Consider the following 13,030-nt stretch of genomic DNA (forward strand, 5'->3'; position numbering starts at 1 on the left):
AGCTGACCATGGTACAGGAAGCCATTCAAGCAGGGGCAGCTAACAGGATTATGGTGGTAGTAGGGGACAGTATAGTGAGGGGAGTTAGACACAGTTCTCTGCAGCCAAGAGCGGGGGTCCAGACAGCTATCTTGCCTGTCCAGTGCCGGGGTTCAGGACATCTGCTCTGGATCGGAGAAGAACTTGCAGTGGGAGAGGGAGGGTCCAGTGGTTGTAGTCCATGTAGGTACCAACAACAGAAGTAGGACCAGGAAGGAGATTCTGTTTCAAGAGTATGAGCGGCTAGGGGCTAAATTGAAAAGCAGAACTCAAAAGGTATTAATCTCTGGATTATTATTGGAGCCATGAGCAAACTGGCATAGGGTACATAAGATTAGAGAATTAAACGCGTGTCTCAGAGATTGGTGTGGGAGAAATGGGTTTTGATTCCCAGGGCACTGACATCAGTGTTGGGAAGTGGGAGCTGCATCATTGGGACGGTCTTCACCTAAACCGTGTTGGGACCAATGTTCTGGCACGTTGTATAACTAGGGTACCGGAGAGGGCTTTGAACTAAATAGTGGGGGTGAGGGAGGATATGATAAACTAAAGAGAGAGAAGGCGGTAAGAGAGCAGGACAACAATAAAGGAAATGGTTATCAGAGTGTTGCAGGAAGGGACAGAGCATATAAACATAAGAGTGCGTCAGCAATTAAGGCTAGAGATTGCGCAAGTAATCAGACAGAACTAAAGGCACTCTATCTGAATGCACGCAGCATTCACAACAAGGTAGATGAATTGACAGCACAGACGGAAGTAAACTGATATGACATAATTGCCACTACAGAGACCTGGCAGCAGGGTGACCAAGGTTGGGAACTGAAAGTTCAAGGGTATTTGACACTTGGGAAGGATAGACAAAAAGGAAGAGTAGGTGGTGTTGCACTGTTAAAGGATGGAATCAGTACATTAGTGAGAGAAGATCTTAGATTGGAAGATTAAGGTGTAGAATCAGTTTGGGTGGAGCTCAGAAACAGCAAAGGGCAGCAAATGTAGCGGTAGTGTAGGGCACAGTATAAATCAGGAAATTAGAGGTGAATGTACAAGAGTAATAGAGTAATCGAGTAATCATGGAGGACTTTAATCTACATACAGACTAGGTAAATCTATTTAGCACTCATGCTGAGGAGGATGAATTCCTGCAATGTGTAAGCGACGGTTTTCTAGAACCAACTAGAGATTGGGCTATTTTAGATCTAGTATTATGAAATAAGAAGGGGCTAAATTAATAATTTCATTGTAAAGGAGCCTTTAGGGAACAGTGACCATAATATGACAGAATTTTACATGAAGTTTTAAAGTGATGTAGTTCAATCTGAAACTCAGGTGTTTAATAAGGTCCCACACAAGGAGGTTAGTAGGCAAAATTAGAGCACCTGGGATTGGTGATAATATACTGGCATGGAGTGAGGATTGGTCAATTGACAGAAAACAGAGTAGGGATAAACGGATCATGCTCAGGTTGGCAGACTGTGAATATAGTGGGGTACCACAAGGATCAATGCTTGGGCCCCAGATTTCACAATATATATCAATTTTGGATGTGGGGACCAAACGTAATATTTCCAAGGTCAAGGATGACAAAAATAGGTGGGGTTGTGAGGAGAGTGCAAAGAGGCTTCAAAGGGATTTAAACAGGCTTAGTGAATGTGCAAGAACATGACAGATGGAATATAATGTGGAAAATGTGAAGTTCTCCACTTCAGTAGGAAAAACAGAAATGCAGGGTATTTCTTAAATGGGAAGAGATTGGGAAGTGTTGATGTCCAAAGGGACCTGGGTGTCCTTGTTCGTAAGTCACTGAAAGCTAACATGCAGGTGCAACAAATAATTAGGAAGGCAAATGGCATGTTAGCCTTTATTGCAAGGGAATTTGAGCATTGAAGTAAGGAAGTCTTGCTGCAGTTGTATAAAGCCTTGATGAGACCACACCTGGAGTACTGTGTGCAATTCTGGCCTCCTTACCTAAGGAAGGATATACTGGCCATAGATGGAGTGCAACAAAGGTTCACCAACATATTCCTGAGATGGCAGGATGTGTCCTACTCAGAGAGATTGAGCAGACTGGGCCTGGAATCTCCTGATCTTAGATGAATGAGAGATGACCTCATTAAATTGTACAAAATTCCGACAGGGTTTGACTGGGTGGATGCAGGGAGGATGTCTCCCTTGGTTGGGGGGAGCTAGACTAGGGGACATAGTCTCAGAATAAGGGGCAAGCCACTTAGATGAGGAGAAATTTCTTCAGTTCGATGGTGGTGAATCTTTGGAATTCTCTATACACAGAGCTGTAGACACTAAGTCCCTTATCTTAATCCTCTCTTAGGTTAGATAAGTGGTTGAATAGAAGGGGCGATATAGGGATACAGAAAGAGAGAGAGCTCATGTTATTAAGATCACTGCTCACTTGGAGGATAATTAAATCAATAATGTGGACTGTTTGGGCCAAAAAGCATGTCTATGTTGTAATTTCTACATGCTTCATTGTCATATCAATTTAATATCTATAAATTAAAATAAAAGGAAAGAAAGTAAACAGTGTTAATCATGATTCCCTGCAACCAAAGGATTTTAAGAGCTGACAGTGATTCCAATTCAATACATCCCAATACTTGATCAGTTGCTTCAATAATTAGCAGGATATTGCCAAGAAATTGCTTTTCAAAATTTCATATCCAGTCTATGTACAAAAAAATCCAGCCACACTTCTATTAAAGTTCTTGGGCGATAATTTTAAATACAACTTACCATCATATTCTGGGAAATAATCAACTAAGTGAGAATACATGATCTTCTCCTCCAAGAGATCTTTCTTGTTTAAGAAGAGGATGACTGAGGAGTTCTGAAACCAGGGATATGTGATAATTGTTCTAAATAGTGCTTTGCTTTCTTCCATTCGATTCTGGAATAAATTACATTGAAGCAGATTAAGTTCAGAAATTAGGAGAATAAAAATACGAGTCTGAAGCACTATACTTTATTCCTGTAGGCATTGATTCAAGCCTAAATGAGGGAACAATATATTTTTTATAACATATCTGTGACACCACGTATGAGAGCATTGCTGAAAAGTGATGTATAATAACCAGAGTCCCACTGGTTAATTTAAAAGGACAAGATTATCGGGAACTATACCTCTATTAGGAACATAGGGAGGAGTAAGCCATCCAGCCCCATAAGCCTGTTCTGCTGTTCAGTTAAGATGGCTGATCTCAACCACAACTCTGTTTTTCCATTAGGTACCAGAGTATTGCTGACAAGTGATGTATAATGGTCAGAATTCATGTAAATATATCTACGCACACAAAACTGTACTCCAGTGGTTAGCAAAATCTCCACTAGTGTTGCTGTCTCCGTTGGCATCTTTGAGAGTCGGTTTAGACAAACATTGGAAATTGACTCAAACTGGGAAAACTAGTTTTGTTACCTTATAACTGCTAATGATTAAATAATAATTTTTCTTTTCCTGGTGCATTTATAGATGTACATGCACACACACATCATAATACAATAAGAAAAAACATGTACTATCACATCACTCTGTCATCAACAGTTGTTCCTCATCTGAATCTTAATAATGAATAATGACACCTTAAGACTTTGGTTGGCTATGTACCTGAACTGGTTTTTATTTCCCAACTTCCATTTCTATACGTTCCACAGAACGCGACGGATAAGATTTCTACTACCTAATGAAAAGGCATTCCAGTCATATAAATGACAGAAAACTTTGTGATTAAGGAAGTTCCTCCTCTTAGTCAAAAGAAATGTTATATAAACTAATCAAACTCAAAGAAGTTAAAACCTCTGTTCCATATGGATTGCATCTGTACATTTTAAAGGAAGCGAGGGAAGCGACAGCAGAGGGACTATCATACAAAATTAAATTTTCTGTAAGAAAAATGCTTAGTATCAGAGCGCTGACAGATAGATAGCTAACATTATACCTATATTTAAGGAAGATAGATCACGTCCAGGGAACTACAGACTTATCAGTAGGAATAATAATAGAATCCCAAATAAAGGAGAAAGTAAAATAAAAATCTAGAAACAAAAAAATATAATAATGAATAGTCAGCATGGATTTCAAAAAGGGGAAGTCTTGCTTGACCAACCTCACTGAATTCTTTGAAGAGATAACAGAGAGAGTAGACATGTGTAATGCAGTAGATGTAATTTATTTCCAGAAGGTTATGGATAGGTTGCCACATAGTAGACTAATGAATAAAGTCAGAGCATTCCGAGCTTATAGAGTTAACGGGTAATCAGAATAGATTCCTTGCTGATTGAAGGCAGAAAACAAAGAGCAGGGATAAAGGATAGCAGTTCAGAGTAGCAGAAGATGGAAAGAGAAGTTCCACAAGAATCTATTCCAGGGCCACTGTTGTTCACAATTTATATCAAAGATTTAGATTTTGGAACACAAAACACAATTTCTAAGTTTTCAGATGACACAAATTTGGGGGAATAAGTCAAGACTGAGGAGAAGTGCAATAAATCAAAAGATATTAGCAAATTGGCATATAATTGGCAAATGAATTTCAACACCACCAAGTGATATTTTGGTAAAAAAGAAATGAGGCCTCACATTACTTGGAAAACAAAGATCTAAATGGGATAGAGAAGCAAAAGGGATCTAGGAGCATAAATGCACATATCCTTAGATGTAGTGATGTAGCTTAATAAGTTAGTTAAAAAAGTGAATCATGCACTGCGGTTTATTTCTAGACAGACATGGAGAAGGCATAGTGGTATTGTCACTGGACTAATAATCCAAAGACCGAGGGTAATGCTCTGGGGACCAGGGCTTGAATCCCACCACGGCAGATGGTGAAATTTGAAATCAATAAAAATTCTGGAATTGAAAGTGTGATGATGACCATGAAACCATTGTTGATTGTTATAAAAAACCCATCTGGTTCACTAATGTCCTTTAGGGAAGGATATCTGCCCCCCCACAGTAATGTGGTTGACTCCTCAATGCGCTCTGCCATTCAGTTGTCACTGTGGGTGTACCTGCACCACATGGACTGCAGTGGTTCAAAGCGGTAGCTCATCACCTCCTTCTCAAGGGCAATTAGGGATAGGTAATAAATGCTGGCCTAGCCAGCGATGTTCACATCCCATGAATGAATTTTTTAAAAAAAGGATAGAATTGAAAAGTAGAGAAGTTGTGCCAAAATTCTAATGAAGCTTGGTCAAACTACACTTGGGAGTATTACCCAGAAAACATGGGAAACTGGAGCAGGAGTTGACCATGCTGCCCAAGCTTGCTCCCCATTCAATACGATCATGGCTTATTTACTGCCTCAACTCTCCATATCCCTTGTTTCCCCGAGATATCAAAAGTCTGTTAATCTGAGCCTTAAGTATATTCAATGATGGAGCATTGAGAATCCTCTACCCCAGAGAGTTGTAAAGATTCACAACACTCGGAGTGGATCAATCCTTCCTCATCTCAGTCTTAAGTGATTAACTCCTTATCCTGAGCTGTGCTCCCATGTTCTAGATTGCCCAGCCAGAGGAAACAACCTCTCAACCTGTCAACCCATCAAGCCCTTTCAAAATCTTGTATGTTTCAATTACTTCACCTTTCATTCTACTAAACTCCAGAGAGTAAAGGCCCAATTTAGTCAGCCTTTCATCACAGGATACCCCTCTCATCCCAACAACTAATGTAGTGAACCTTTGCTGTACTGCCTGCAATGAAGTATATCCTTCCTTGGATATGGAGACCAAAACTGTAGAGTAATCCAGAGCTGGAAATCTATGACCCTTCACTCCACCTGGAGAGTGGGATGGCAAGTTTGGCGGGTGGGGAGAAGAAGAGGGTTGATGATGTAAAATTGGTTGTCTTGGCAAGGGGGTAAATCAGGTATATTTTACCAGTGATGGGGGGGGTGGTCGTCAGCCCAACCCCTGGGCTGATTGAGGCCCTTCAGTAGCCAATGGATAGCCACTTACAAGTCCCCTCCCATCCCCACTAGTATTTTATGAGCAGCAGGGGTTACCCATGCCATATTATGTGAATCCTGGTGGCCTTATTGCAGGCTGCAGCAGTCCCTCTTGTTTGGCAACTCTGTGTACAATGGAGGAATGCCTGCCAACCCCCTGCCCATCTCAGTATCCCAAACATTCATTACCGAAGTCTGCCACATTGGTCCCAGTGAACCAATTCTCAGGCTTACTGCTATTCACAACATAAGTCTCTTCTTTTAATCCAGTACTATCCTTAAATTGCTTACTAAACCCCAGATCAATCTTTCTGGCTGCAGTTTTGATGTTTAATGGAATGCACTTCTGTTCAACATTTTGAACTGTTTCTTTAAATAGTGCTCGCTGTTTATTCACCACCATAACTTTTAATCTGTTTACCCACTCAACCTTAGCCAGCTCTCCTCTCAAGGCTATCTGATTGGTTTTGTTTAAATTTAAGATTCTTGCTTGAGATTAGAGTATATTGCCCTCAAATTTAATATGAATTCAATTATATTGTGATCACTTTTTCCCCAGAGGAGCATTTGCTATGAGATTACCAATTAACCCTGTTTCATTGCACATTACTAGATATAAAATAACTTCATTCCTCATTGGTGCTCCAGTATCATGTTCCAGGGAACTGTTGCCAAAGTATTCTACAAGCCTATCTTCCGGATTACCTTGACTAACTTGATTTTTCCAGTCTATGTAAAAAATCCAAGTCCCCTACCATTATTACATTGTCTTTGTTACAAGCTCCACATATCTCCAAATATGCTCCATCAAATGATATAAATACTATTACAGGGTCTGTAAACTAATCCCATCAATATTTTCTGACCCTTATTATTCCTAATCTCCACTCAAACTGATGCTATTTCCTGACCTTCTGAACCAAGATCCTTTCTCACTACTCTCCTTAAGTCATCCTTTATTGTCAGGGCTACTCTTCCTTTTCTATTCTGTATGTCTTTTCAAAATGTTGTATATCTTGGAATATTTATTTCTCAAACCCGGTTACTCTGTATCTTGTCTCTGTAATGATCCTCCAATTCCCACGCCAGGTTAGTCTCCAGCTGTGAGTACTTATACAGTTCTAATCATCATATTATATGAATGATATTGAGCCATTGGAGATTGTGGAAAAAAAATTTACAAAGATGATACCAGAAAAACAAGGTTATACCATCAGCCAACGATGAACAGGCTGGGTCAAAGTTAAGGGCTCACCTAATAGAGATCTTTAAAATTATGAAACATTTTGATAGAATAGATAGAGAGCATTTTCACTTGTAGGGAAAACCAAACCAGAGGCCATCAATATAAAATAGTCACCAAGAAATCAAATAAGGAAGTTATAAGAAACTTCACCCAAAGTTTCACTACCAAAGAAGTGGTTGAGGCATTTAAGAGGAAGCTAGCTAAGTATGTGAGGGAGAAGGGAATAGAGAGTTATGCTGGTAAGAGTTGGATCAAGAATGGTGGGAAGAGGCTCGAGCAAAGCACAAAACCAGCATTGACTCTTTAGGCAGAATAGCGAGTTTCTGTGCTATACTGCCACAATTCATCTCGATTTACTCCAACTTTATCTGCCAGGTATTCCACTTTTGGAAACTTCTTGGAAGCACTGATGAGAGTTGAGCACATTGCTGTTTTGCCCATGAAAGGAAAAAGTCAGGCTAAAGACTTTGTGGTTTGTAAAGATGGATGAGTTAATAGTCCATTATTGGACATTGTTTTTTTCAGCCATTACACCTTTGCCTCCTGGAACATCCTTCTGAAGCCACAAGTTGGCGCCTTGAGGGGTCGGACCTATGTGGGCTGAGACCCAAAAGTGTAAAATAAGTTTGAATGAAACACAGAAAATCAATTTAAAAAGTATAAAATAATGTTTCTACCAGATGATCTTACTGAAAGAAATATATTTCCAGCATTTGGTATCAAGCTGAAAAATGACAACTAAAAATACAACCTCAAAATTTTGATGAATAACCTCTGCCCTCACACCTTCCTCTCCCTCCCTGAACCATGAAAGGGACGCAACACCTGCCCCTTTACCTCCTCCATCCTCACCGTCCAAAGGCCCAAATACTCCTTTCAGGTGAAGCAGCGCTTCACTTGCACCGCCTTCAATTTGGCCTACTGCACTCACTGCTCCCAACAGGTTCTCCTCTACATTGGAGAGACCAAACGCAGACTGGGTGACCCCACTTTGCCGAACACCTTTGGTCTGTCCGCAAGCATGACCCAGACCTTTCTGTCGCTTGCCATTTCAACACACCGTCCTGCTCTCATGCCCACATGTCCGTCCTTGGCCTGCTGCAATGTTCCAGTGAAGCTCAATGCAAACTAGAGGAGCAGCACCTCATCTTCTGATTAGGCACTTTACAGCCTTCCAGGCTTAACATTGAGTTCAACAACTTTAGACTATGAACTCTCTCTCCTCCACCCCCACCTCCTTTTTTCAATATTCACCATTTTTAAATTATTTTTTCATTTTTTAAATTCTTATTTTTTATCCACTTATTTTTATTTATTTTCATTTTTACTCATTATTTTATCCCCACCTTTTATCCTATTTTCAATCTTTTTTCCCACCACCGCTCACCTCCCCCCACTAGGGCCATCTGTCACTTGTTCATGTTGTTCTGCTTGTCCTGCTATTATCACATTCTGCTTTCTGACCTTAATGCCACCATCAGCACCTCCTTAAGCCAGTACCACCATCATCAACACCCCTTTGTCCTTTTGTCCATGATATCTCTCACAATCTCTCCTTTGCCTCCACCTATCACTGGTCTTCTATCCAGTTTCACCTTCTCCACCCCCCCCTTAAAACAGTATAAAGGTCATCACATTTTTACCTCTCTTTTAGCTCTGAAGAGTCATACAGACTTGAAACGTTAACTCTGTCTTTCTCTCCGCAGATGCTGCTAGACCTGCTGAGTTTTTACAGCAGTTTCTGTTTTTGTTTCAGATTTCCAGCATCCGCAGTATTTTGCTTTTATAAAAGTAAGGATGTTATGCTTCAGTTATACCGGACATTGGTAAGACCACATCTCGAAAACTGTGTGCAGTTTTGTTCTCCTTATTTAAGCAAGGATGTTGGTTCAGAGGAGGTTTGCTAGATTGATATCTGAGATGAGCGGGTTGTCTTATGAGGAAAGGTCAGAGACAGACTGGGCTTGTTTCCACTGGAGTTTAGAAGAGTGAGGGGTGACTTGATTGAAGTATAAGATCTTGAATGGTATTGACATGAAAAGGATGTTTCCTCTTGTGGGTGAGTATAGAACTAAAGGGCACAATTTTAAGATTAGGGGTTGCCCTTTTAGGACAGGGATGAGGAGAAATTTTTTCTCTGAGGGTTATGCGACTTTGGAACTCTCTGCCTCAGAAGACAGCGGAGGCAGGGTCATTGAATATTTTTAAGGTATAAGTAGATAGATTCTTGTTAGGCAGGGAATCAAAAGTTAGAGGATAGATGGGAATGTGGAATTCAAAATACAACCAGGTCAGCCATTATCTTAATGAATGGCGGAGCAGCTCAAGGGGCCAAATGGCCTACTTCAGCTTCTAAAATCGGGAATTGAAAGCTAGTCTCAATAATGACAACTATGAAAACTATCAACTGTTGTAAAAACCCATCTGGTTCATTAATGTCCTTTAGAGAAGGAAATCGGCCATCCTTAATCAGTCTGGCCTACATGTGACTTCAGACCCACAGCAATGTGCTTGACTCTCAAATGGCCTAATAAGCCACTCAAGCTCAAGGGCCACTAGGGATGCGTACAAATGCCTATGACGCCCACATCCCACAAAAGAACAAAAACATACAATATATTGAGAGAAATGATAATGCCACTCACTGACAATTCCTTCCCTAGCGGTGGAGAAATGCCAGTTTGTCGTTTTCCCACAATACACAAGATCAGGAGTCCAGCACTGTATAGGGGCTACATATATCCTATTATTCCAAAACATAGTAAGCAGCAATGGTGCATCAGCACACTGAATTTTATGCCAAATAGCTCAAGAAAGCCAGATAGAGAAAAATCTTTGTAAAATTTTATATTTTAACATTTTGTCACCAAGTACATAAATAAATCATTACTGACCCCATTTCCTTCCCTGCTTCTCATCTCAGGCATAACCAGCTGCCCATATCCCATCTCACACCAAGCCTTGCACAACCGTCATCTTCACATTTATTGACCTGGATTGGCTCCCAGCCTCGTAATACCTGAAATGTATTTTTTTATCCTTGTGTTTATTTCCATGACCTCATCTCTTCCAACTCTGTAATCTCCTCCAATGCTACCATCCCCTCTGCTCTCCTTGCTCTCAGACTGGTCTCATGTACCAACACCTTGCACAGCATCAACTGTCTAGCTTTCACCGTTAAATTCCCTCCCTAAATCTTTCTGCCTCTCACACCTCCTTTAACAACCTGTTATAAATACATGTTTGTAAGATTGTTATGTTTTAGGACTGTCTCTTTAAGTTAAGGTAAAATGGAGGAATGAAGGGGTCATGTGACCTGCCTTGAATTCTGGTCAACATCAAGCCTAAGTGGCTTGGTTATTAAAGAGGGGCCTAGTTTATCTTACTGGGAAGAAGGCTGGATGTTCACACCTGCAGACAATGCTAAGAACAGCCCTGTTGATTGTGGGTAAACATCAATTTTTATAAATGTTTATACTTTGAACTGCGTAAATCTAAAATAGAATAGAGTTGCGGGTCTAGAAGATAGTTAATAAGCATTTCTAACTAGATACAAGGCTCATAGGATTCACATTGCCATGGAGTCAGGCCTTGGGAATTGGAAGATTCCATGGCAAGCCCTTGTAATATCAGGTTACAGGATTTTCCAAGCATTCAGTAAACCTCGTAGACATACTCAGGCTCAGATTTGAGAATCATAGGGACTCCACAAAGCTTTAGAAATGTCGGATGGAACTGGATGTGCATTTCCCACCCCCATTTCAGCCAGATCCTCTTTTCATCAGTAGGGGAAAGAAGGCAGGGCATGATTCACACATGAGGGAATTCCAAACTCAGCAGGGCCATTTAAACTCAGTGCTGAGTTCAAACAGAACCCATTTTCACTGTAGCAAGCACCTTAACCTGCAGAAAGGGCATCACAAATTTTTTAGCATAGATGTAAATGTTCTTGAAGGGTGGATTAGATCTGTAAAACTGTCATAATGTGAAGTTATTTAAATCCCCAGCCCTTCAAAAATTAAAAACACAGCTACCCGTGTCAGAGAGAGTTGAAAAGAAAACTGTTCTACCAGTTACAATAGCTGTATTTTGACACTTTATGTCATTACGTCAGAATGAATGTTTGGATGCTTTCCACAAGCTATTATTTTAACAGGGGCTGCTAAGTTCACAGTTTCATTGACAGCTCAAAGATTTATTAAAGGATCAGCTGTCTTGGACGTGAGGTTATGAACAGAAGTTTGTTTTTATAAAGGATCAAACATTTAAGTAGAGTTAAAAGTTTTGAATAGGGTTTTACGAATGGGAGTGTTTTCTAACTAAAATTTAAAACAACTTGGATGAAGTCCCAGAGAACCAGAGCAGCCTTTCAACCAGACTGCCTCGAAACTTTGCCGCCCCTGGGTACATCTCTGATTTGTTTCCAAGTGCAGTGGGCCTGCCTCTATACCACACCCGCATCCCCCAACCTCAGAGTAAAAACTGGGTCTGACCAGGAACTTTCCACTGAGATAGGTCTGCTGAGCTGGGAAATTTTGCGACTCAGGCCACCCACCTTAGTAGCGAAAACCCAGCTTTCAGTCTGCAAGAATCAGAGAGAGAAAGAGGGGGAGGAGATAGACGCAGCCAGTCCTACACACAAATCAGAGAAAATGCTGACTCTATTGGTCACCATACAGAACCCAGGTGAGAGCTCGTGCTTAGATCAAAGAGACCGAGCTTGTGACAGTTTAAAGGAGGCTGCTAGCTTCGCCTAGCTTGAGCTATTGGGAAGGCATCTCCAGTGTAACCCTCGCAGCCAAAGTCAGTTTTGGGATTAGAAGCTACCCGGCTGGGAAAGGAAAACAGGAGAAGCAAGCCATTGGGAGCTGACAATAGCTTTAGACTGGTTTCTGGAGAATGAAGTGTCCACTGAAGGGATAGTGTAACATATAATGGTGGTATGGAATTTTTGGTCATGTTAAAACTTAAATGGGCAATTTCTTTTCTATAGTAGTTGCCTACTGAATGGTGTTCAGACATTGTTGCTATTAGTTTGTTTGTTACAGTAAAACTCTCAAAATTTGAAATCTTGTCACATGATCCTTTGTCACTCAGTCACTGGAAACTCATATCTTTTAAAAAGTTATTGCTCTCTACATTGATTGCAACAGACCCACCCCCCACATCCCTTAAAATCACCAAACGATTTGTCACCATATCCTCACCAATTCTTTGATTCAGTGTTCTTTTTAACTCACTAGATATTTTTCTATGCTCCATATAGGCTACATTTTTTTTATGGTGGAGCATATCAAATTAAGATTAGTAATGTAATCTTTATTGAAAATTAACCATGTAATAAAGACTGCTTGGATTGTCACCTACAATATAACTCACCTCATTGTCCGATTCCACAAGTACTTGATCATATTCACTAAGGGCAACTAAAAACATAATAGACGTCACATTTTCAAAGCAGTGAATCCATTTCCTTCGTTCTGACCGCTGACCCCCAACATCGACCATTCTGAAAGACCAATTCAACATCAAATTGTATGTGAACCAGATTAGAAAGTCATGAGAAACTTGATGAGTTGGTTAATATATTAGATATGCAGCATAATAGCTAAGGGGTCCTTAAAATTTTAATGTACATGCATTTGGCTAAGATTCATATTATTAATGATCAGTGTAGAAAAATCATTCAAGTCATCCTCATTTTGAAGACTTCACATAAACCTCAATTTTTACTAAGCAAATGATGACATGTTGCAATGCAACATAATATACATTTCTTAGTTTATCCAGT

At 40.3% G+C, this 13,030-nt stretch overlaps 1 protein-coding gene across 2 annotated transcripts in view; it reads right to left on the bottom strand.

The window, feature by feature from the left end:
- LOC121277019 (guanine nucleotide-binding protein G(q) subunit alpha-like) overlaps window positions 1-13,030 on the bottom strand; it is a 259,132-nt gene that overhangs the window by 21,579 nt on the left and 224,523 nt on the right. For both annotated transcript variants that reach the window (XM_041185878.1, XM_041185879.1), the window contains 2 exons: window positions 12,619-12,748; window positions 2,788-2,941 (listed from right to left, as the gene is read on the bottom strand). In XM_041185878.1, the coding sequence (XP_041041812.1) occupies window positions 2,788-2,941; window positions 12,619-12,748 (284 nt within the window). The remainder of the gene's footprint in view (window positions 1-2,787; window positions 2,942-12,618; window positions 12,749-13,030) is intronic.

This window comes from Carcharodon carcharias, chromosome 4 (assembly GCF_017639515.1).
Source record: "Carcharodon carcharias isolate sCarCar2 chromosome 4, sCarCar2.pri, whole genome shotgun sequence".
Lineage (NCBI taxonomy): Eukaryota > Metazoa > Chordata > Chondrichthyes > Lamniformes > Lamnidae > Carcharodon > Carcharodon carcharias.